Raw genomic sequence first — 25774 nt, 5'->3', positions numbered from 1 at the left:
AGTACAGTGGGTCACCCTAATGTCTCCACCTCTCTCTCTTCTTAAGGAGAGAAACTCAGTCTTCTGTTTTCTTGCTCCCCTAGTCTGCATCGACTATAAACCACTATCAGGGGATGCTTGAGTGTACTTGATTCAATAGGGCAGATTGTTTTACTGAAATACATGTTATTCCTGGAAATTTGGGGCATGTGTGATATAAGCTTGTAGCACACACATCTGCAAACACCATCTTTGTCCTTACATGAGTCAGTTATAAAATGTAGCGGAGGGGTTATACTACCCTGAGGAATTGCTACCAATTTAACAACAGTTCTTAAAAGAACTCCCAGAAATATTTTTGCTGAAGGATTCATCTGAAAAGGAACAGAGAAGGAGTGATTCAGGTATTATGTCACGTAAGGCAAATTTTGCCAGAGAACAAAGTGCTTCACTTCTCTTACAGGCAATACTTGAGCTGCTCGTCAGGGCAGGGGCTCTACACTACCTTCTAGTAAAATGAACAAGCCACAGAAGGTACTCAGGAAACGTTCTCTGAGTAAATTCACACATAGCTTACCAGACAGCCTGTGCCCATTTTCTCTACTCAAAAAAGAAGAGGTTTGATTTTGTTTTATTTTGTGCTGAAGGGATGAGTTGCCATTTAGGGCAGGAGTCTAGTTCTTGAGGCAGATCTAGAGAGTAGGGAGCGGAAACTCGCAGCCTGTGGGCCAAATCAGCAGAGTAGCTGTGCTTTTGTTTGGTCTGCACAGTGTCTAAAAATCGGGAATTTTCAGACACAGCCTGGGTTTCTGGGTCTTGAAAAATGCGAAGATCTGGCAACACAGCGCCTGAGTTCCCACCCAGCAACAACCGCATGGAGCTGAGGAGCACAGGCCCCGTGTGTGTGGATGGAGCATACTCTCCAAGGCCACAGTCACTACCACTTCCTATGGTCCCATCTCACTTCACTCAGGGGGCTTCTCTGTCATACCCTACAGACATCTGTGTCCAAAACACCTGGATTAAAGCACAGATTTATATTGTAACCGTGTAGTCATTTTTGCACTCTTTAAAATGACCACTGAGGGCTTCCCTGGTGGTGCAGTGGTTGAGAATCTGCCTGCCAATGCAGGGGACACGGGTTCGAGCCCTGGTCCGGGAAGATCCCACATGCCACGGAGCAACTGAGCCCGTGCGCCACTGAGCCCGCTCACTAGAGCCCGAGCCACAACTACTGAGCCTGCAAGCCACAACTACTGAAGCCGGCGCGCGTAGAGCTCATGTTCCGCAACAAGAGAAGCTACCGCAATAAGAAGCCCATGCACCACAATGAAGAGTAGACCCCGCTCGCCGCAACTAGAGAAAGCCTGCACGCAGCAACAAAGACCTAACGCAGCCAAAAATAAATAAATTAAAATGGCCACTGAACCTTTTAAAACAGCTGTTGATAAAGCCTGATTACTAATCCCAGTGACTTTGGTCTGCCTGGCCTTCCATAGCACTGTTTTACCTAGAACTTTTTTCCATAAGGAAATTAATAATTTAAGATATACATTCCACCTGTAATTGTGTATTTACTTCTACCAATATGACTTTCAAACATGAACAATTCCCAGTAAATTCTTTCTCTGACTTATGTAAATCAAATAGCTGCCTTAAGTATTATTTTTTTAGATACAGAAGAAATGGTCCATTTCTGTCCATATTCTAAATGGCATTTTTTAATGTGTGTTTTTGTAATAAAATTTTAACAGCCACCACTATTATCCATGCTAAATAAAATCTATTAGAAAATAAAACTGCCACAACTTTATTCCTGAAAAAAATACAAAATTAAATATATATATAAACATAAACAAGAGGATGAATGACTCAAAAATAAGAGAAAGGCTAACATTTCTTGAACCTTTGCTCTGAACCCATGTCTCTGTTTATGGCTTTCCAGCATTACACTTACAAAAAACCCTATGGAGATAGCATGCCCCCATTTTAACATGAGGAAACAGACCAGTTAGTAAAGGAACCTGCCCAAGGTCACTTAGCTAGTAACTGGCAAAGCTAGGATTAAAACCAAATTAATTTTAGCCCAAGAAGTTAAATGAACAAACAAAACAGCACACTCTCCCCAAAAAGTTCCAATGAAATAAAGTCATTGGAAAAAGCAGAGGACTGTAGCATCTTATGGCAGGACAGAATCTTTGTGATCTGATCCAACTCCATATTTTACAGATGAGAAAGTGGGTCTGAGGTCCCATTCAAAAGGTCAAAGAGCTAGTTACTGCAGGGCCAGGCCTGGCAGCCAGAAGTCTTCATCCTCGGCTCCGTGGCAGGCAATTTTATCTGTGAAGGAGGAAACTTCATTTTCTCTGTCTCCGTTTCTAATCTTTAGGCCATGACTGCTGCGGGAATGCAAGTTGACGGCTAAAAGCAGTCAGCCTCCTGATAGCTTCAACTACTTATTTTACATAAAGTAAGGGCAGAGCAGTGTCTGAGGAAATTAAGTTTTCATTTCTAATTTCAGTTATAATGCACTTTTATACATTTCTTGTGTCAATTTAAAGTTGATTCTGGCATTACGTATTGATCACATAATGAAAAATAGATTTTTGCTTTTAAACTATGCAAAAAAAAAAAAAGCACAGAATTACTGAGTTATGAGCATTGTTAATTTGAAACAAAAAGCAAACATTCATTAAAATCACGTAAAATTCCTTCTGTCTCTCCTTCCCTGAATGGCAGTCTCTCCTGCTGCAATTGCTGATGTCAGGAACACCCAGTGCTGGACAACATTCTGTCCCCCTTAAAAATCTCTCCCGCTCCACATAACGTAAGTATGATATAATCAATTACATAACAACCCACAGGCCAACAAAGGCCTAATCAGGCCTGGAAGCAGATAGTAAAATGCCTTTTAAAATTACCTTAGGGCTTCCCTGGTGGCGCAGTGGTTGAGAATCTGCCTGCCAATGCAGGGGACACGGGTTCGAGACCTGGTCTGGGAAGATCCCACATGCCGCGGAACAACTGGGCCCGTGAGCCACAACTACTGAGCCTGCGCGTCTGGAGCCTGTGCTCCGCGACAAGAGAGGCCGCGATAGTGAGAGGCCCGCACACCGCGATGAAGAGTGGCCCCCACTTGCTGCAACTAGAGAAAGCCCTCGCACAGAAGCGAAGATCCAACACAGCCATAAATAAATAAATAATTAAATAATTAAAATTACCTTAAATATCCTTAAATATAAGTCAATCACTTAAAATGTGTTTAGTAATTACTAAAATTAACATGTACGGAAAAACATCTTTTGATTCTAATAATTCATTCGTATTTCACATACAATATTCAGCCCCCAAAAACGTCATGGGAGTGTCACATTTTTAATATAAAGGCCCCAAATTCCTTTAAATAATGAAGAAAGTTCTCCCTTATCTTAATAATACATTGACATGACACTTGTCAAATTTCCTCAATTACCACCTTTGCTCTTGAGGATATTCATTAAAAACCTAAAAGATGAAATGGTTAAATATTTCGATTCAGTATTTTTTTTTAAAGGAAATGATATTACTGTATTAAGTATCTCTTTATTTAAGTCAAAGTTATATAACCTTCAAACAAATACGACAAAGATTGTTTTAAGTCTTCTCCAAATTCCCCAAACCATCTTCATGGCAACCGCCACCTCCCAAGGCCGTCGGCAGTTTACCGCTTCAACAGCAGATGGGTGGCCCCACCAGTTACTTTGAGCTTCGTAACACATGCAATCCCAGTCCAGTTCTTTTCGGGGAGCTCTGATGTTCCCTCCATCCACCCATCAATCTCTCAGCAGTTCTACATCAGAGAAGTGAAGGACTCAGAAGAGACGAGTCCTGTCCTGCAAGGGCTTCCGTAAGCCTTAGAGCTGGGGAATACCTGACTCCCGCTGGGTGGAGGGGCGGTTGCTGAGGTGCAGGGGCAGATTGCAGAGCTGAAAATCCACCCTGCCTGCTCGCTGGCATGGCTCCTGCAGCAGAGTGGGACCCCTCAGGCTCACTTCTCAGGGGCCAATTTGCTTTAGGATTCCATCATGTTTTGAGTCTTGACCTATTTTATAGTCTTAAGGAATCAACTGGTAGGGACTCCCTTGCTTATCTGGTCCTTCCTTCCTCAAACCCAGAAGAGGAAACCCCTGGAATTATCCTATCTTTTCTTGGAAATTCCCAGGAGCTGGGAACTCAATCCACACTAGGAAAGACACCCCAACTTAGGGTGACAGAGTTCTTAAAAGTGGAAATCAGCTTCTCTAACTCCCGTCTTCTGATCCTAGAGTTGCTTGTTGGGATTATACAGAGTAAGGTTCATTCCCCTAAGCTGGTAAACATTGAGAGATTAAAACTTCCACGGGCTCCTAGAATTTTAAAACCACAGAGGAACTTAAGAGATTCTCTCTTTCAACAATACCCCACATTAGCCCTGAGCAGGGGAAGCCACTTGACCAGGTCACACAACTAGTCTGAAGAAGTAAGCTCTTGCCTCTTTCATTATGTCTCTTCCCTTACTGCCTGACAGAACGCAACGTCTGATTCGTTTTACTCCTCCAGTCAAACCACTAGCACCACTACTTTGCCCAACCCTTTCATCCCCCTTCAGGATTTTACTAGTCGAATTGTTTTAACTTTATCTGGAAATAGTTGTGGAAATGACTGCGATTATGTTAACACTATAACATGGAAACACTGGTTTATCAACATTTTATATGCTTTATTGAAAGTTGACAAGTGCAACAGTTAAATACAGTGACACCTTACAACTGTGTAGAGAACATGCACAGAAACATAGGCAGGTTAACTACTATACAGGTAATATGCAGAAACCCCTACTGGGAAATCCATTTCATTAGCTAGAACTGATCATATTTCAAAGTATTCAACCAGCTCAATCAAAAGACTTCGGTGAACAGGGACTGACTTTAACATATTCAGCAGCTAGAAGATTTCAGATTACACAAAGTGACCAACTGTGCCAAATTCTTAAAATCTCTTTAGGTAGGTGTGTTTTTCTTCATGTATTATTTTTCACGTAGATCTCTATATAAAAGACAACCCACACCTCTTCAGACAGCCAGTGAAACATCTAAATTGCAATCTGTACACCCTAAATAGTCGTTACAGTCCTCTATTGTACAAAAGTTACACTACATACACAAATATACAATAAGCAAAACAACCTTCAGGGTAAGATAGCCTAGATCCCAGCTACCTGTCACCGTTCAGTCACGCTAATAGTTTTGTGTCATCCACTGTTTTGAAAGAGGCACAGTACTATTGGTTTTTATGAATGTTGGTGACAGTCGTCATCTGTACAGTGAACTATGTTTCTCCTCATCTGAGGTGAGACTAAGCTTCACTCTTGACTTTCACCTCCCCGTCCAGTTCCTGGGCGGGGGGAGGAGAGAGAGGAAAGTCCAGTGGTGCCCCACTGCTTCGGAACCCCGTGGAGTGTACCACGTGCAAGCAGGAAGAACTCTTGGCAGTGGGGGGTGGGGAGCAGGGGAGGGATGGAAAGGCACACAGCTCCTCAGCATGAATGAAACCATTTCTCACGGATCTGCCAAGCTGCATGAGGTCCCAGTATATCCATGCTAATTCTCTCATTAACCTTTAATTCACCCAACTTAAGAAATTTCTTCAAGCCGAAAGCGTATGAGTGTTTAATACTGGAAAAAAAGAGATAATGGCATATGTCAGTCTCACGTCTCTTTTGCAGCGAGCAATGAAATGGGTGACGGTGGACGCGGACGCCCCCCAGCCCATCTTCTCCGGTCGGTTCAGTTCAGACAGCAGCAGCCAGTTCCGCGGCGGCACAGGAGGCTACGCGGTTGGTCCTGAGCCCTGGGACGCTGCCTGCGCTGGGGGCTGTGTGGTCCCCTGTGGCTGTGTGTTGGCAGCGGGGGAGCCAGTCTGCAGCTGAGCCTGGAACTGGGCAAGCTGCTCGGGACTGGCCAGTGTCTTCAGCAGATTGTTTTCCTGCTCCAGCTGGGAATTTTTCTCTATCAGTTCTTTGATTTGCTCTTTGAGGACCTCCACTTCCTCTCTAACCGCATACATCAAATGGCTTTTCACCAGATCCTGAAAGGGAGAGAGAGAAGAGGAAAAAAAAGGTTTAACTTTCTCTTTACTGTTCCCCGCACTCTGAATTTCTAAAGCATCATTTTGCGGGGCTCTCCCTAACCATTTACGTATCCTGCCTTTAGAGCTCATTTAACAGGCCCTAGGAGAAATCTCCGGACTACAACCACAACTGTACAATACTTCAGTTTAACGTCTAAGTCATCAAGCCTTTTTAAAGCCTTTGCTTTCCTTGCAGCCGTTGGCCAGGAATGCCTACGCTCAAGTTTCCTATTCGAGATGGCAAAATGCACTGGGGCTCTGGGGCTCCGTGCAAAAGCCCGGCCCAGGGCTGTCCAGCCCCGGAGCAACGGTAGCCGCGTCCCCGCCCCCAAGTCCCTCCCTCCGCCCGCCAGACCGCCTCCCTCAGCACCGGCTGCAGCCAGTTCCTACAGAGCGTGTTGCCGCATTTTCCTCCCTCCCCCCATCCCCCCCTCTTTCGTGATTAAGCTGACATCACAGAAACCTGGGCAGCCGTTGCAGCCAATGGGCGCTCGAGTTATTTATAGCTCCGAATTAAAGGTTCGGAGTTTGCCTAGCAACAGTGGGCAGAGAATCCCGTGAGAAGAGCCACAGGCGCTGCTCCAATAACAAAGAACGGCCAAGGCGGAAATAAAAAATAGGAGAAAACCAGGCGCAGGCTGAGAAGGCGAAACTTTTCTCCGGTTCTTTTTCATTGTGCAGTAGCCTCCATCACTGGGGATCCGTTTGGGCCCGGTGTAGGAGGCCCCTTCCGGAGATCCCCACTTCTGTGGCCCTCCCCCCTCCCGGCTCCCCGGTAAACCTTAGGATTCCTAGTAAAGCCACATCACTAGAGATGAACCCACGACCTAAGGACACGCCGGGCCAGCGCTTTCCTAGCAATTCCCCAGCAAAAAGGGGAACCTCCGCCAAAATCCCGACGGCTGTGGGAAATCGGTCCTGGAAAGAACATCGAATACCCTCAGGGCCCCTTTCTCTCTCCTTAGCAGCTGTGGTATGTGGCTTCATGCTAGCAGAATGGAGACAGTGCCGGCATTTCTAAATGTATGGAGAGCAATCATCAGTTTAACTATGGATGCGCTTGTTCCATCCCAAGACACCTCGCTTTTTGTACTGTGCCCACATTTAGTACAAACGATTTTTAATCAGTACATACCATAGCTTGCTCGATTTTGTTGTCAATAGCTACCACACTTGCACCAGAAGAGCTGAAAAGGAAAAAAAAATCGATAAATGGAATCTATCTTAAACATCCAAGACAAAAAGGATTTCCCAATTCCGTGATGTTACTAGCATCATTTTTTCAATATTCTTTAATGCTATGTAATATATCACCCTCCAGAACACACCAGCCACTCTTTTACTAATGAATATCCAGACATTTCCCAATTTTAGTCAGCCACAAAGGCTAAATTACATAATGTGGTAAAAGCCTGTTCTCTGGCCGGACCTGCAAAAAGAAGGCTATTCTGAACATTTCAAAAAGCAACATCCATGTCACCGTAGCCTCTCAGCAATGGACAAAGGAATTCGCCAGGCTATCTTTCACCTGCATTATTACAAGTATCTCACGAGTAAATTTTTAAAAACTATCCCGGCCGACATTTACCTATTGTCAAGTCTCACAGAGGCGTTTTCAGTCCCGAGCAAGGACGACAAGAAAGAAATTGAAAAATGTCTCAGTTGGTAAACTCCTAGATCCATCGCCACTGGTCTACACCATTGGGATTTCATGCAATTGCAGCCAAAAACACCCTCGCAGAAAAAAAAAAAAAAAAAGAAGGAATACTAGCAGCCTTGTTTGAGCTAGATAAAAATCTTCTGGCTTTATGTAGCTCAGGGAGAAATAGAAAACAGCAGCCCTAATTGAAAGAAACCCGGCTTCTGGGGCTTGGCGATTCCGGGAAGATGTAGATCCCACTACCGTGCGGAGAAGGTTCCCACGTCGGCAGCCGGGCTCCACCAGGCTCTAGACTAGGACTCCCAGTCTCCGTGCAAAATATATGCAGGGAAGGGCCGCGCCGATTGGCCAGCACGCCGCTGGAACCGCCCCCTTCTCCCTTCCCCGCCCTCCTCCTCGCTGCCCCGCCTTCCTCCCCACCCCCACCCCGCCCCCAGCCCGGCGATCCGCTCCTCGGGTGGGCTGGCCCAGGCCGCAGTCTAAGGGGCTGGGGTGCAGGCCGCCAAAGCCTCCGTGATCAAGCAAAGATGGAGCAGTGCTCCGGCAGAAAACGCCGAGGGGCTCCGAAAAATACGATTGGGAACCCGCACGTGCTTACGTTTAAGGGAGCCAGACCCAGTCTCTGGAGCTGCCTGTCCCCGTGGCTGCCGAACGCGAAAGCTGCTTATTTGCAACCAGACCCGTCTGAGCTACTGGGCATGCCCAGTCCCACCACTAAAGACTTGCAGGAGCCCGAGTGTCTCGATTTCAATTATCTCGTTCTTACAGGCAGCAGTAACTGGAGGATTTTACAGGCAGTTTTATTTATAAGGATAACACCATACTGTAATAATACTTTTTTTTTTCTTAGCCAGTGAATTTTAGAGGAAAAAAAATCACATTTCCTTTTTGAGAGACTCTACCTTTCCATGAATTTATCAATTACGTGTAGAAACAAAAAACAGTACATATTCTTTGCTAGGCATATACAAATTGAGGCCAAAAGGAAACCACCAGATGTAATCAGGTAGATCTCAAAATGTCCCTAGAGCCATAAACCTTAAAATTGCACCTCCTTCTTCCATTTATAGCTAGGGGAAAAAAAAAAAAAATCAATCCACAGGTTGAATCCTACCCACATGGATATATTTTCACTAAGTCCGTAAGGCAAGTTTTTGGATGTTAAGTGCAATTCCTATAAGACTCAATCCTTTGAGCCTTCTTACATCAGAGGAACTGAAATACTGTAGGTATATATGTCACCCTGATGGCCACACTGACCAAATAATTCCCTTCTCTAAACTAAAATTAAGAGATCTGGGTGTAAAATAGCTTAACCCGTTACATAATTTCTTCTATTAATTTAAAATATTTGCAAGGATGTTATCAATTGAGGTTGCAGTTCAATATACTATAAGTCTAAGGTCTTAAATTCACTTATTACAGGTTATAAACAGTTTGCAATTCAATACATTTAAGAAGGTACATTTAAACCTCTACAATACTGCCCTCTAATGGTATAATCCTATAAAAACAGAAAACAAAAAAACTACAAATACTAAAGACTAATCCATAAACAAGTTGTATCATCACAAATAATTCCAACATAAAATCTGACCATAGAACATGTATAAGTACATATTCGATTTACACACACATACAAACACACACACACGGAGTCTCTTCTCTCAAAGAAGCATTCTCCCTCAAGCAGCATCCTTTAATTTAGGAAATTTTAGTTGCCAATGGAGCCTCTTAGACATTCTTTGAAGGTGACCCAATGTTGGCAGAGTGCATTTGGTTTTAGAAATTGTCTGAAGTCGTTAGGAACCAAATCTGGTGAATGTGGTAGCTGATGAAAGGGCAATTCTCTTTTGGGTTAAAAAAACCAAGGCAGTATCATTCTTTTTTTACTGTGAGGTTCATATTGTTCTCTAAATTTTAAGGCTATGTTTTTGAATAACAAGTGATATTCAAATATGTGTTGGCATATTTATAATTTACAAAAATTAAATATATATTATCTCATGATACAAATTTTGGAAAGGCACCCATTTTTAGTAAAAGGAAACAGAGTAAGTGGAACCTCAAAACTCATAATTTGGGAAGCAGACACGTGGTCTCCATGTCTATGAATGCTAGGCACAATTATTACTTACTGCATGGTAGTTTCTATATTTTGAAAGTTACAGTTATCACTAAAACCATCTATGTGATTAAGTCATTTATATATTTAAACGGAATGCCAACTGCACAGGAAAAATTAAAGCATCGCTTAAGCTGCAATTAAGAGCTTAAAAAAACAAAACTCTAAGGTCATATAAAGAAATGAATTTTAAATTCCCACTGAAGTTTAAGAAGATTACTAAATTAACTGGATTTTATTTATTGGAAGAAAAGTACATGTTGCTGAATTAGCATATGTGCTACCAATATGCAGAAGTGATTGAACTGGAATCCAGGTAAAAAGGCTCTTAGGCAAAACAGAACAGAATAGAAAAATAAAATCAATAGCAAAGAACCACCCCAATCTCAAATGTCCAGGCTTTTTCCTGTGCTCCAGATTCTCGAAAACAAAGATACAAGTTGGTTATGTCTTTATTTCATTCATTCCAACTGATCATCCAAGTATTAAGCTATAGAAGCCAATATCTGAACCACACTCTGTTTACCCAATATCTCTACAGCAGGACGTTATGGTCATCATCAATACTTTGCTATTTTAGATACACTTGCAGGGAACACCCTTGTACATATATCCTTGAACGTTTGTAATCTATTTCTGGAGAATTTGCTGGGCTAAAAGATATACAAGCAAAAATATGATTAGAAATCTATTTCTTTTCCTATTTTTCACATAAATGGGCTAGATTCCTTTAAGATGGATTTTTATGTGAAAACTGAAAAGACATAAGTTCAAAAAGAAGGTAAAGAAATTGGAGTTAATCTCTATAGAGGAAAACCCATGGGTCAGAAACGTCTGAGGCCCAAATGGCTAAAATTACTTTCTAGCCATTACAGAAGGTTCTTGCATTTGTAAAACAGAACATCTGTGAGTCTCGTGACCCGAGCTTAACCAAGACCAGCTGACAGGACAGGATAAATACTCCCATGCCTCGGGAGAGACCCCTAAAGGCATAGGATGATACTAGTCACCTTCAGGCACTGGGCAGAGATCAGGAGGTCTCACTCTGCTGGGGAATCTGGAATACAGGAAAAAGCCTGGACACTTGAGATCGGGGTGCTTCTCTGAGGTTGATTTTGTTGTTCTGTTCTGTTTTGCCTAAGAACCTTTTTACCTGGACTCCAATTCAATCACTTCTGCATATTGGTAGCATGTATGCTAATTCAGTAACATCGGCTTTTCTTCCAAACTTGATCTGCCTTGGCCAATATAGGTACAGTTGGGGATCCACCACTCAAATAGGATAACCTGTTTCTCCCTCTGTCCAAACTCCTTGCAAATCTAAAGTGACTGCCAGGGAAGAGGCTAAAGCACATCACTGTGAGCCTGACCAAATCACTGCTGTCTAGGGACCCCCTTTCCTGGTTTACTCTTACTAGGCACTGGGATTAGGGTTACCAGGGTTAGCAAATGAAACTTCAGGACTCCCAGTTAAAGCTGAATTGCAGATAAACAATAAATAATGTTTTAGTGTTTGGGTCCCACACACTGTTGGAACAAGAAAGAATGCCAAAGAAATCCAAACGGAAAAATTCAACCATATTTTAAATTTCCTTGATTTCCATAGAAAAGGTGGAAGATAAAGTTCAGAAAATCTTCCCAAAAGTAGAACAAAAAAGAGATGGAATTGTGAGATACAAGAGACTTAAAAGGATCAATCTAGGAGGTCCGACATCAAAATAGAATGAATTCTAAAAATAGAGAACAGAGGGAAGAAAATTATCAAAGAAATAATTTAAGAATTTTTCCAGAACGGAAGGGCACAAGTCTCCAGATTAAATCAGATGACCAGACGGCTACTGCAATCAATGAAGAGAGCCCTACACCAAAGCACATCATCACAAGACTAAAGATCATTCGGGACAGAGAAAATCCTAAGAGCGTCCAAACAGAAAAAAACAAGGTACAAACACAGGTACTAGTATCAGAATCTGCTGGCTGCCAGGAAACAATGGAGAAAATGTCTATAAAATTCTAAGAGAGAAAGGTTTTTCACTTGGCCAAATCATTTACGTGTAAATGTAGAATAAGAACATTTTCAGACATTTCAGACACCAGTATGGAGGAGCAAATCAAGGAAAAGGGTTTACAGCAAGATGAATAAGTTCTAGAGATCTGCTGTACAACCTTGAACCTGAAGTCAACAATACTGTGTTGGTACACATAAAACTTTTAGAGGGTGGGTCTCAGGTTAAGTCTTCTTACCACAATAAAATAAAATTAAAAAAATATAAGAAATATTGTATATTCCAAAAGAAAAAAAAAAAAAAAGAAGAAGGGAAACATGAACCAGGGACTCAAATGCAGGAGAGAAGGAAGGGAATTAACAGGATGATGGGGGGAATTCCCTGGTGATCTAGTGGTTAGGATTCCGTGCTTCCACTGCACGGGGCACAGGTTTGATCCCTGGTTGCGGAACTAAGATCCCGCATGCTGTGAGGCGCAGCCAAAAAAAAAAAAAGCAGGATGATGGGGGAAGGAAATCTGGGGATGAAAGGTGCTAATAAGCAAGCCTTAGCAGCAACAGGTATGTAACCATGTGGGAAGTGGGAGCCTTTGGGAGGCAGCACTTTGGTGGGAATAAACAGAGACAGGATTTAATACATTTGAGCATTTGCAGGGGCGGGGGGTGGTACAGCCAGGTATGGGACAGATCTAATGGAGCAACCAGATAAGTTCAAAGACAGTTTTACAGAAAACAAAAAAAGAAAGAAAAAAAAGTTACGCTCATAAATAAAATTTACATGACTATATTCGTTCTTAACATTTTTTACTTATTTAACTTTAAAAAGTTAAATTAACTTTATTGGGAAGGTGGTAGGAAGAAGAAATGTGTGGTGGGAAGAAAAAAACTGTGGTAAGAATAGTTTAAAAGTGCTAAATCCTTATCTACCACAGCTTGATTATAAAATATCTACAATTGAAAAAGCAAGAATAACTATATCACTATGACATGGACATGTGTGGGTAAATATGAGAAACCAAAAAAATTAAAAGTGCCTGCCTCAGGAATAGATTGGGAGACTGGAAAAAAGGAAACTGCTAATATATTTTTTTCTATTCACTCTATCTTTAGGTATGTACAATTTTTTAAAGTAAAAGAGAGAGCATGGAGAGGGCAGACAGCAGAAGCAAGAAGAACTACAAACCTGCAGCCTGGGGACCAAAAACCACATTCACAGAAAGATAGACAAGATGAAAAGGCAGAGGGCTATGTACCAGATAAAGGAACAAGATAAAACCCCAGAAAAACAACTAAATGAAGTGGAGATAGGCAACCTTCCAGAAAAAGAATTCAGAATAATGATAGTGAAGATGATCCAGGACCTCGGAAAAAGAATGGAGGCAAAGATCGAGAAGATGCAAGAAAGACCTAGAAGAATTAAAGAACAAACAAACAGAGATTAACAATACAATAACTGAAATGAAAACTACACTAGAAGGAATCAACAGCAGAATAACTGAGGCAGAAGAATGGATAAGTGACCTGGAAGACAGAATGGTGGAATTCACTGCTGTGGAACAGAATAAAGAAAAAAGAATGAAAAGAAATGAAGACAGCCTAAGAGACCTCTGGGACAATATTAAACGCAACAACATTTGCATTATAGGGGTCCCAGAAGGAGAAAATACCTGAAGAGATTAGAGTCGAAAACTTCCCTAACCTGGGAAAGGAAATAGCCACCCAAGTCCAGGAAGCGCAGCGAGTCCCATACAGGATAAACCCAAGGAGAAACACGCCAAGACACATAGTAATCAAATAGGCAAAAATTAAAGACAAAGAAAAATTATTGAAAGCATCAAGGGAAAAATGACAAATAATATACAAGGGAACTCCCATAAAGTTAACAGCTGATTTCTCAGCAGAAACTCTACAAGCCAGAAGGGAGTGGCATGATATACTTAAAGTGATGAAAGGGAAGAACCTACAACCAAGATTACCCAGGAAGGATCTCATTCAGATTCGACACAGAAATCAAAACCTTTACAGACAAGTAAACGGTAAGAGAATTCAGCACCACCAAACCAGCTCTACAACAAATGCTAAAGGAACTTCTCTAAGCGGGAAACACAAGAGAAGAAAAGGACCTGCAAAAACAAACCCAAAACGATTAAGAAAATGGTCATAGGAACATACAGATCAATAATTACCTTGAACGTGAATGGATTAAATGCTCCAACCAAAAGACACAAGCTTGCTGAATGGATACAAAAACAAGACCCATATATATGCTGTCTACAAGAGACCCACTTCAGACCTACGGATACATTCAGACTGAAAGTGAGGGGATGGAAAAAGATATTCCATGCAAATGGAAATCAAAAGAAAGCTGGAGTAGCTATACTCATATCAGATAAAATCAACTTTAAAATAAAGAATGTTACAAGAGACAAGGAAGGACACTACATAATGATCAAGGGATCAATCCAAGAAGAAGATATAACGATTATAAATATATATGCACCCTACATAGGAGCACCTCAATACATAAGGCAACTGCTAACAGCTATAAAAGAGGAAATTGACAGTAACACAATAATAGTGGGGGACTTTAACACCTCACTTACACCAATGGACAGATCATCCAAAATGAAAATAAATAAGGAAACAGAAGCTTTAAATGACACAATAGACCAGATAGATTTGATATTTATAGGACATTCCATCCAAAAACAGCAGACTACACTTTCTTCTCAAGTGCGCACAGAACATTCTCCAGGATAGATCACATCTTGGGTCACAAATCAAGCCTCAGTAAATTTAAGAAAATTGAAATCATATCAAGCATCTTTTCTGACCACAACGCTATGAGATTAGAAATAAATTACAGTGAAAAAAATGTAAAAAAACACAAACACATGGAGGCTAAACAATACATTACTAAATAACAAAGAGATCACTGAAGAAATCAAAGAGGAAATCAAAAAATACCTAGAGGCAAATGACAATGAAAACACGACGATCCAAAACCTATGGGATGCAGCAAAAGCAGTTCTAAGAAGGAAGTTTATAGTTATACAAGCCTACCTCAAGAAACGAGAAAAATCTCAAATAAACAATCTAACCTTACACCTAAAGGAACTAGAGAAAGAAGAACAAACAAAACCCAAAGTTAGCAGAAGGAAAGAAATCATAAAGATCAGAGCAGAAATAAATGAAATAGAAACAAAGAAAACAATAGCAAAGATCAATAAAACTAAAAGCTGGTTCTTTGAGAAGATAAACAAAATTGATAAACCATTAGCCAGACTCATCAAGAAAAAGAGGGAGAGGACTCAAATCAATAAAATTAGAAATGAAAAAGGAGAAGTTACAACAGACACCGCAGAATACAAAGCATCCTAAGTGACTAATACAAGCAACTCTATGCCAATAAAATGGACAACCTGGAAGAAATGGACAAATTCTTAGAAAGGTATAACCTTCCAAGACTGAACCAGGAAGAAATAGAAAATATGAACACACCAATCACAAGTAATGAAATTGAAACTGTGATAAAAAATCTTCCAACAAACAAAAGTCCAGGACCGGATGGCTTCACAGGTGAATTCAAACACTTAGAGAAGAGCTAACACCCATCCTTCTCAAACTCTTCCAAAAAATTGCAGCGGAAGGAACACTCCCAAACTCATTCTATGAGGCCACCATCACCCTGATACCAAAACCAGACAAAGATACAACAAAGAAAATTACAGACCAATATCACTGATGAATATAGATGCAAAAATCCTCAACAAAATACTAGCAAACAGAATCCAACAACACATTAAAAGGATCATACACCATGATCAAGTGGGATTTATCCCAGGGATGCAAGGATTCTTCAATATACGCAAATCAATCAATGTGATACACCATATTAACAAATTGATGAATAAAAACCATATGATCATCTCAATAGATTCAGAAAAAGCTTCTGACAAAATTCAACACCCATTTATGATAAAAACTCTCCAGAAAGTGGGCATAGAGGGAACCTACCTCAACATAATAAAGGCCACATACAACAAACCCACAGCAAACATCATTCTCAATGGTGAAAAACTGAAAGCATTTCCTCTAAGATCAGGAACAAGACAAGGATGTCCACTCTCACCATTATTATTCAACATAGTTTTGGAAGTCCTAGCCACGGCAATCAGAGAAGAAAAACAAATAAAAGGAATACAAATTGGAAAAGAAGAAGTAAAGCTGTCACTGTTTGCAGATGACATGATACTATACATAGAGAATCCTAAAAATGCCACCAGAAAACTACTAGATCTAATCAATGAATTTGGTAAAGTTTCAGAATACAAAATTAATGCACAGAAATATCTTGCATTCCTATACACTAATGATGAAAAATCTGAAAGAGAAATTAAGGAAACACTCCTATTTACCACTGCAACGAAAAGAATAAAATACCTAGGAATAAACCTACCTAAGGAGACAAAAGACCTGTATGCAGAAAACTATAAGACACTGATGAAAGAAATTAAAGATGATACCAACAGATGGAGAGATATACCATGTTCTTGGATTGGAAGAATCAACATTGTGAAAATGACTATATTACCCAAAGCAATCTACAGATTCAGTGCAATCCCTATCAAATTACCATTGGCATTTTTTACAGAACTAGAACAAAAAAATCTTAAAATTTGTATGGAGACACAAAAGACCCTGAATAGCCAAAGCAGTCTTGAGGGGAAAAAATGGAGCTGGAGGAATCAGACTCCCTGACTTCAGACTGTTATACAAAGCTACAGTAATCAAGATAATATGGTACTGGCACAAAAACAGAAACATAGATCAATGGAACAAGATAGAAAGCCCAGAGATAAACCCACACACATATGGTCAACTAACCTATGACAAAGGAGGCAAGCATATACAATGGAGAAAAGACAGTCTCTTCAATAAATGGTGCTGGGAAAACTGGACAGCTACATGGAAAAGAATGAAATTAGAACACTCCCTAACACCATACACAAAAATAAACCCAAAATGGATTAGAGACCTAAATGTAAGACCGGACACTATAAAACTCTTAGAGGAAAACACAGGAAGAACACTCTTTGACATAAATCACAGCAAGATCTTTTTTGACCCACCTCCTAGAGTAATGGAAATGAAAACAAAAATAAACAAATGGGACCTAATGAAACTTAAAAGCTTTTCACAGCAAAGGAAACCATAAACAAGACAAAAAGACAACCCTCAGAATGGGAGAAAATATTTGCAAATGAATCAACGGACAAAGGATTAATCTCCAAAATATATAAACAGCTCATGCAGCTCAATATTAAAGAAACAAACAACCCAATCCAAAAATGGGCAGAAGACCTAAATAGACATTTCTCCAAAGAAGACATACAGATGGCCAAGAAGCACATGAAAATCTGTGCAACATCACTAATTATTAGAGAAATGCAAATCAAAACTACAATGAGGTATCACCTCACACCAGTTAGAATGGGCCTCATCAGAAAATCTACAAACAACAAATGCTGGAGAGGGTGTGGAGAAAAGGGAACCCTCTTGCATTGTTGGTGGGAATGTAAATTGATGCAGCCACTATGGAGAACAGTATGGAGGTTCCTTAAAAAACTAAAAATAGAATTACCATATGATCCAGCAATCCCACTACTGGCATATACCCAGAGAAAACCATAATTCAAAAAGACACATGCACCGCAATGTTCACTGCAGCACTACTTACAATAGCCAGGTCATGGAAGCAACCTAAATGCCCATCGACAGACGAATGGATAAAGAAGTTGTGGTACATATATACAATGGACTATTACTGAGCTATAAAAAGGAACGAAATTGGGTCATTTGTTGAGATGTGGATGGATCTAGAGACTGTCATACAGAGTGAAGTAAGTCAGAAAGCGAAAAACAAATATATATTAACGCATGTATGTGGAACCTAGAAAAATCGTACAGATGAACCGGTTTGCAGGGCAGAAGTTCAGACACAGATGTAGAGAACAAATGTATGGACACCAAGGGGGGGAAAGCCGCGGGGGTGTGGGGATGGTGGTGTGATGAACTGGGCGATTGGGATTGACATGTATACACTGATGTGCATAAAATGGATGACTAATAAGAACCTGCTGTATAAAAAAATAAATAAATTCAAAAATTAAAAAATAAATAATACTAAACTTTCTTTGGGTTATTTGTATGGAAATATGTTAATATAAATGTTTCAGACATTACATGAAATTCCTAAAAATCTTATATGTCCTGGTATAATGTTATAAGTCATAATTCTAGTTATTATTTTAAAATGTATATCTCAGAAATAACTAAATTTCCTTGTCAATTGCATTATTATGAACTTTCATCAATCTTTAACCGTGGTCATTTTTAAGTCTTTCGTCATTTACAGGCAGTTCTGGGTGTACTCTGATGCTTTTGCAAAAATGTTCCTATAAAAGGGTTTCATCTTCAAGGAATTCATGGAAAAGACTCTGACAAGTACAGGTTTCTGGTAACTGACTGTACTGCTGAACTGAATGAATAAGCATTTTCAGAACTCTAATGGAAAACTGATGAATTCATAAAAGTGCTAACAGAAGATCAAGATGAAAAAAAATTAATTACATGGGACTGAGTGAACTGATGAGGATGATTATAATTTTTGTGACTTTCTGTTTGAAAAAAGAAAAAAAAAAGACAGAGGATGGGACCTGCAGGGACCGTGCTCCTCTGCTCCCAGGCTTCCGCGGAGTACTTAGCACACGTGAGGAGACTACCCAAGGCTGGGGAAAGAGCCACCCGAAAGAAGCAGGAAGAACAATTTTTGGAAATCACACAGGGCTGGGAATAGTTGGTCTTACCACCAGCCTGGGTGAAAAAAAAAACACAAACCTTGTAAACGCAGGGCACCAGATATTCAAGGAGGAAAGTCATGAGGAAAAGTTCGTTCTAGACTGAATGGTGTTTTGGTCTTGTGTAAAGCAGTTTAAAAGGAAGCCTTGAAAAGATCAAACTGTTTCCAAGTAACTTATTTTTTTCCCAAAACAAGCCTCGAGGATATTAAATAAAATGCAGCTAGCAACCAATAATTCACAATGTCTGGCATCCAATGAAAAGTACCAGGCATACAAATAAACAGGGAAACATGACTCATAATGAGGAGGAAAATCAATCAATCAAAATGACCCAGATATGACAAAGACGATATAATTTGTAGATAAGGACACTCAAATAATTATTATAACCATATTTTATATGTTCAAGAAAGTAGAGGTAAACAGCAGCATATTAAATAGAGGTATGAAAGGTATAGAGAAAACCCAAATTAGATTTATGAGGATGAAAAATACAATTTGAGAAGAAAGATATACTGCAGGCGATTAACAGCAGATTAGACAGGGCAGAAGAAATATTAGTGATATATCAGCAATAGAAACTACCCAAAACAAAACAGAGAGGAAAAAAAGCTGAAAAAAAGAACAAAACAAAAAAAGAAGAAAGTATCATTAAACTCTGAAGCAATTTCAAACAACCAAGTAAATCTTTAGTGAAGTCCCTAAAGAAGGGAAGAGGGAAAGAGAGGGGAAAATATATTTGAAGTGATAACGGCAATTTTCTCCAAATTTTATTTTAAAAAAATAAATTCACAGATCCAAGAAGCTAAACAAACTTCAAGCAAGAGAACTGTGAAGAAAATTGCAGCAAGGTGTATCATAATCAAATGGCTTAAGAACAGTGATAAAGAGATCATCTTAAAAGCAGCCCAGAAAAAAGAACTAGATCATACACAGAGAAACAAAGATAAGATTGGGAGCAGACTTCTGGTCGACAGAAGACGGTGCAGCAACATCTTTCAAGTGCTGAAAGGAAATTCTGAAAAGCCTGTCAACCTATAAGTCTATGCCCACTGAAAATATCTGTCAAAAATGAAGAAATTCTTTTTCAGACGCACGAAAGCTAGAAGGATTCAATCACTGGCAGACCTGCACTATAAGAAATTGTGAAGTCAGTCTTTCAGGCAGAAGGAAAATGATACCAGATGGAAGTTGAGATGTACACAAAAGAATGAAGAGCATCAGAAATGGTAACTATGTAGTTAAATACAAAAGACACTTCCCTTAACTATTTAAATCTCTTTTAAAAGATAAATGACTATTTAAAGCAAAAATAATAACAATATATGAGTGAAGAGGGGATATATCATATGTAGAAGTAAAATGTATGACAAAAAACAACACAGGCCAGGAGGGAAGAAGGTAAGGATAGTGCTGTAGGTTCTTACATTACTTGCAAGTAGATGCGGTAAGTTAAAAATATATGCTACAGACTCTAAAGTAATAACTGAAATAACAATACAAAGAGTTACAGCTAATAAGCCAATAAAGAAGATATCATGGAATCCTTAGAAAAAATACAATCTAAAAGAAGTAGAACGGAAGAAAAGAGGAATAAAGAACAAAATAAAAAGTGAATAGTAAGACAGTCATTCAAACCAACTATAGCAATAATCACATTAAATGTAAATGTTCTCAATTAAGCACCTTAATTAAAAGGTACAGATTGTCAGATCAGATTAAAAAAAAACCCAAGACACAACCACTGCTGCCTTTAAGAAATAATACTTTAGGACTTCCCTGGTGGTGCAGTGGTTAAGAATCTGCCTGCCAATGCAGGGGGACACGGGTTCCAGCCCTGGTCTGGGAAGATCCCACACACCGTGGAGCAACTAAGCCCGTGCACCACAACTACTGAGCCTGCGCTCTAGAGCCCACGAGCCACAACTACTGAAGCCCGTGCACCTAGAGCCCGTGCTCCGCAACAAGAGAAGCCACCGCAATGAGAAGCCTGTGCACCACAACAAAGAGTAGCCCCTGCTCTTCACAACTAGCGAAAGCCTGGGTGCAGCAACGAAGACCCAACACAGCCAAAAATAAACAAACAAACAAATAAATAAATTTATTTAAAAAAAGAAATATAAAGGCATAATTAGGTAAAATAAGAGGATGGAAGAAGATCCTCTATGTTAAAATAATCAAAAGAACACTGAAGTGACTATATGATTCAGAGAAAGTGGACTGCAGAGCTAAAATCATTTCATAATGAATAAAAGGGTCAATTCATCATGAGGTCATAAAAATCCTAAATGTTTATACCCTGATAACAGAGCTTCAAATTATATGAAGCAACAAACCGATAGAATTGTAAGGAGAAATAGAAAAATCCACAATTAAAGTTAGAGTTTTCAACGATCCTCTCTCAGTAATTGAAAGACAGTAAGCAGAAAATAAGTACGGGTACTGAATACTGGAATAACTCTGTCAACCACTTGACCTAACTGGTTTTTGTAGAACATTCCATCCAATAACAGCAGAATACACATTCATTTCAAGCACACATGGCATTCTTACCATGATAGGCCGTATCCTGAGCCACATAACAAGTCTCAATAAATTTAAAAGGGTTCAAATCATACAAAGCATGTTCTATAAGCACAATGGAATTAAATTAGAAGTCAATTACAGAAAATTATCTGGAAAATCTCCAAATATTCGGAAATAACACATACCTAAATAACCCATGGGGGTCAAATAAAAGGGAAATTGGGAAGTATTTTGAACTGAGTAAAAAGAAAACATGGCATATCAAATTTATTTCAGTAAATATAACAACTTAGATGTAATGGACAAATTCCTAGAAAAACACAAACTACCAAAACTCACTCAAGGAGAAATAGGTAACTAAAATAGTCCATTTTTAAAATTAATTTGTAATTTAAAATCCTCTTACCCCAAAAATCTCAGGCCCAGATGGTTTCAATGGTGAATCCTACTAAATATTTAAGGAAGAAACTATTCCGATTCTACACAAACTCTCTTTGAGAAAACTGAAGAGAAAACACTTCCCAACTCATTCTACAAGGCCAGCATGACCCTAATACTAAAATCAGGCAGACATTATTTAAAAAAAAAAAAAAAAAAAAAAGGGAAAGAGAAAATTACAGACCAATAGCCCTAATGAACAGAGACGCAAAAGTTCTTTAAAAATTTTTGGCGACTTGAATCCAACTATATATAATAAGAGTAATAAATACCTCAGGACCAAATGGCATTTATCCTGAGAATGCAAGGTAAACATTCGAAAATCAATGTGATTCACTATATCAACAGACTAAAGAAGAAAAAGTACAGGGTCATCTCAATAGATGCAGAAAAAGCAATCTGACAAAATTCAACGTCCATTCATGATAAAAACCCTCAGCAAAACAGGAATCGAAGTTCTTCAACCTGATAAAGGGCATATACAAAAACAATTCAGCTGACATCACACTTAATGGTAAAAGAATGAATGCTTTCCCCCTAAGATTGGAAAAAAGGCAAGAATGTCCACTCTTAGCAATACTGTTCGATATACTGGAGGTAATAGTAATAGGCAGGCAATAAGGCAAAAAAAAAAAAAAAAAAAGAAAGGAAGGAAGGAAGGAAGGAAGGGACAAAAGAAAGGGCATCCAGAGTAGAAAGAAAAAAATAAAACTATCCTATTAACAGATAATATGATTGCCTACACAGAAAATCCCAAAGAATGCACAAAAAAAACTACAGGAACTAACAATAAGAATGTTTATCAAGGTCACAGGATATAAGTTCAATCAGAAAAATCAATTATATTCCTACGTATTGGCATGAACAATTAAAAGCTGACATCATAAAATTTTATTTATTTATTTATTTATTTATTTTTGGCTGCGTTGGGTCTTCATTGCTGCGTGCGGGCTTTCTCTAGTTGCGGCGAGTGGGAGTTACTCTTCGTTGAGGTGAGTGGGCTTCTCATTGCGGTGGCTTCTCTTGTTGTGGAGCACAGGCTCTAGGTGCACTGGCTTCAGTAGTTGTGTCATGCTGGCTCAGTAGTTGTGGCTCACAGGCTCTAGAGCGCAAGCTCAGTAGTTGTGGCGCACAGGCTTAGCTGCTCCGTGGCATGTGGGATCTTCCCAGACCAGGGATAGAACCCGTGTCCCCTGCATTGGCAGGTGGATTCTTAACCACTGCGCCACCAGGGAAGTCCAAAAGCTGACATTTTTTTAAAGTTCCATTTATCTCATAAAAATACATGAAATAGATATAAATTTAACAAAATATGTATAAAATCTGTATGCTAAAAACTATAAAACACTGATGAAAGAAATCCAAGAGAACCAAATAAATGGTGAGATACACTGTGTTCAATTGAGAGACTCAATATTGTTAATATGTCAATTCCCCCTCCCCCAACTAACGTAAAGATTCAACGTAATCCCAATCAAAATTCCAGCAAGACTTCTTATTAAAAAATGACAAAGTGATTCTAAAATTTATACGTAAAAGTAAAAGAACTGGAATAAGCAAAACAATTTTAGAAGAATAGAGCTGAATAGAAGAATACAGCAGAAACTCAAGACTTTCTGTAAAGTTACTCTCATCAAGATAGTGTGGTATTGGTAAAGGGACAGATGTGTAGAGCAGTGGAACAGAACAGAGAGGTAAGAAACAGTCCCACGCATATATGGCAAATTGATTTAACAAAGATGTAAAAGTGATTCAGTGCAGAAAGATAATCTTTTCAACAAATAGTCTTGAAACAGCTAGATAGAATATAGAAAACAAAATCCAATTTGATCCATTCCTCCCACCATATGAAATATTGACTTAAAATGGATCACAGACTTATATGCAAAATCCAAAACCGTAATTCCTTCAGACCTTGGGTTAGGCAAAGACTTCTTGAATGTGACATGAAAAGCACCATCCATAAAAGAGAAAAAAAAAATCAATAAACTGGACTTTATCAAAACGAAGAATTTCTGTTGTTTGAAAGACACCGTTACAAGAATGAAAACACAAACTATAGACTGTAATTAAATATTGCAAGTCACACATCTGATAAAGGACCTATATCTAGAATATATAAAGAACTCTTAAAACTCAATAGCAAGAAAACAAACAACCCAATTTTTTAAAAAATGGGCAACAGACACTTTATCAAAGAAGATACATGCTTGGTAAATAGCACATGGAATAATGGTAAACATCATTAATCATTTCAAAAGTGCAAACTAAAACCATAATGAGATACAGCAACACATCTACTAGAGGGGCTAAAATCTTTTAAAGATTAAACCTAAAAATATCAACTGTTGACAAGATTGCAGAACAGTTGGAATGCTCATATACTGATGGTGGGAATGCAAAATGGTACAACCACTGTGCACAACAGTTTAGCAGTTGCTTATAAAGTTTGACTGACTCTCCATAAAACCCAATAATCCCAGTCTAAGTCAGTAACCTAAGTGAAATGAAATTTATGTTCTCACAGACATATGTACATAAATGTTTGTGGCTTTATCATAATCACTCAAAACTGGAAACAACCCAAATGTCCTTCAACTGGAGAATGGATTAACAAACCGAGGTACACCTATACCACGGAATACTACTCAGCTATAAAAAGAAATGAACTACTGATACACCTAAGAACATGAATGAATCTCAGATATATTATGGTTAAATGAAAGAAGCCAGACTCAGGCTGCAAACGATGATTCCATTTACAGTGACATTCTAGAAAAGGCAAATCTATAGGCACAAAAAACAGGTCAGAAGTTGCCAGAGCCTTGGGGTAAGGGAGGGGAGGTTTTTGTAGGCGATGGAACTGTGTCATTTCTTGATTGTGGTGGTGGTACAACCACTGTTTATTTGTCAAAACCTGAAGAACTGTATACTGAACAGAGAAACTTCACTGAATTACACTTTAAAAAAATGAAAGAAAAAACTTGGCTGCCTCTAGGTAGCAGGTGAGAGGATGAAAAAAAAAAAAAAAAAGGAACTGCTAATATTTTTTTTCTATTAATTCTACTTGATCTTTATAAATGCACATGTATTTTCTATTGTGGTAAAACACATATAACCTAAAATTTATCAATTTAACCATTTTAAGTGTACAGTTCAGTAGTGTTAAGTATATGCACCTTGTTGTGAAACAGACCTCTAGAACTTCTGCATCTTGCAAATCTGAAACCATACCTATCAAACAATTCCCCGTACCCCTTCCCCACCTCTAGCCCCAGTAATCATCATTCTACTTTCTGTTTCAATGAATTTACTACTTTAGATACCTATACATGTATTATTTTGATTAAAAATATTTTAAAGTAAAAGCAAAGAGGAAAAAAAAGCTACTAAAAAAGTTACAGGGACTTCCCTGGTGGCGCAGTGGCTAAGGGTCCGCCTGCCGATACAGGGAACACGGCTTCGATCCCTGATCCAGGAGGATCCCACATGCCGCGGAGCAACTAAGCCCAGGCGCCACAGCTACTGAGCCTGCGCTCTAGAGCCCGCGAGCCACAACCGCTGAAGCCTGTGCGCCACAACTGCTGAAGCCCACGCGCCTGGAGCCCGTGCTCCGCAACGAGAGAGGCCGCCGCAGCGAGAAAGCCATGCACTGCAGCGAGGAGTGGCCCCCGCTCGCCTCAACTGGAGAGGGCCCGAGTGCAGCAGCGAGGACCCAACGCAGCCAAAAATAAATACATAAATAAATAAAAACATAAATATATAAATAAATAAAAAGAAAAAAAGAAGGAAGTTATAATCTAAGGACTTGAATACTTTTATTGATAAGACCTAAAAATGTCTACTTTAGACTAATTAACTGCTCTATAATCATTTGAAATGTATTATTGAGTTTGAATTTTAAACTATAATTTTGCTCTGTCTTAAAGCTGCCGCATTTGTTGGTAATTAACCTGCAGGAAAACTAACTCAGGTATATTGATACTACAGGTTCCCTAAATCCCACATGAGGATTAAAAGACGTAACAAAT

General features: G+C 39.3%; 1 protein-coding gene across 3 annotated transcripts in view; it reads right to left on the bottom strand.

Annotated features, from left to right (window-relative positions):
* Nucleotides 1-4696: 4696 nt before the first annotated feature.
* Nucleotides 4697-25774, bottom strand: part of TSC22D1 (TSC22 domain family member 1) — a 129439-nt gene continuing 108361 nt past the window's right edge. The window contains exons 1-3 of one of the 3 annotated variants that reach the window (XM_082365299.1): nt 8385-8461; nt 7262-7313; nt 4697-6084 (exon numbers count right to left, since the gene is read on the bottom strand). In XM_082365299.1, coding sequence (XP_082221425.1) covers nt 5827-6084; nt 7262-7264 — 261 coding nt within the window. In that variant the 5' untranslated portion in view covers nt 7265-7313; nt 8385-8461 and the 3' untranslated portion in view covers nt 4697-5826. Of the gene's footprint in view, nt 6085-7261; nt 7314-7714; nt 8102-8384; nt 8462-25774 lie in introns of those variants that run through there. The other 2 variants (XM_082365298.1, XM_082365297.1) reach the window with 2 other exon arrangements.

The sequence above is a fragment of the Balaenoptera borealis genome (assembly GCF_965194805.1).
Source record: "Balaenoptera borealis genome assembly, chromosome: 18".
In the NCBI taxonomy this organism is placed as follows: domain Eukaryota; kingdom Metazoa; phylum Chordata; class Mammalia; order Artiodactyla; family Balaenopteridae; genus Balaenoptera; species Balaenoptera borealis.
Note: the sequence above shows the minus strand (reverse complement) of the source record. Positions and strands in the feature narration are given on the sequence as shown.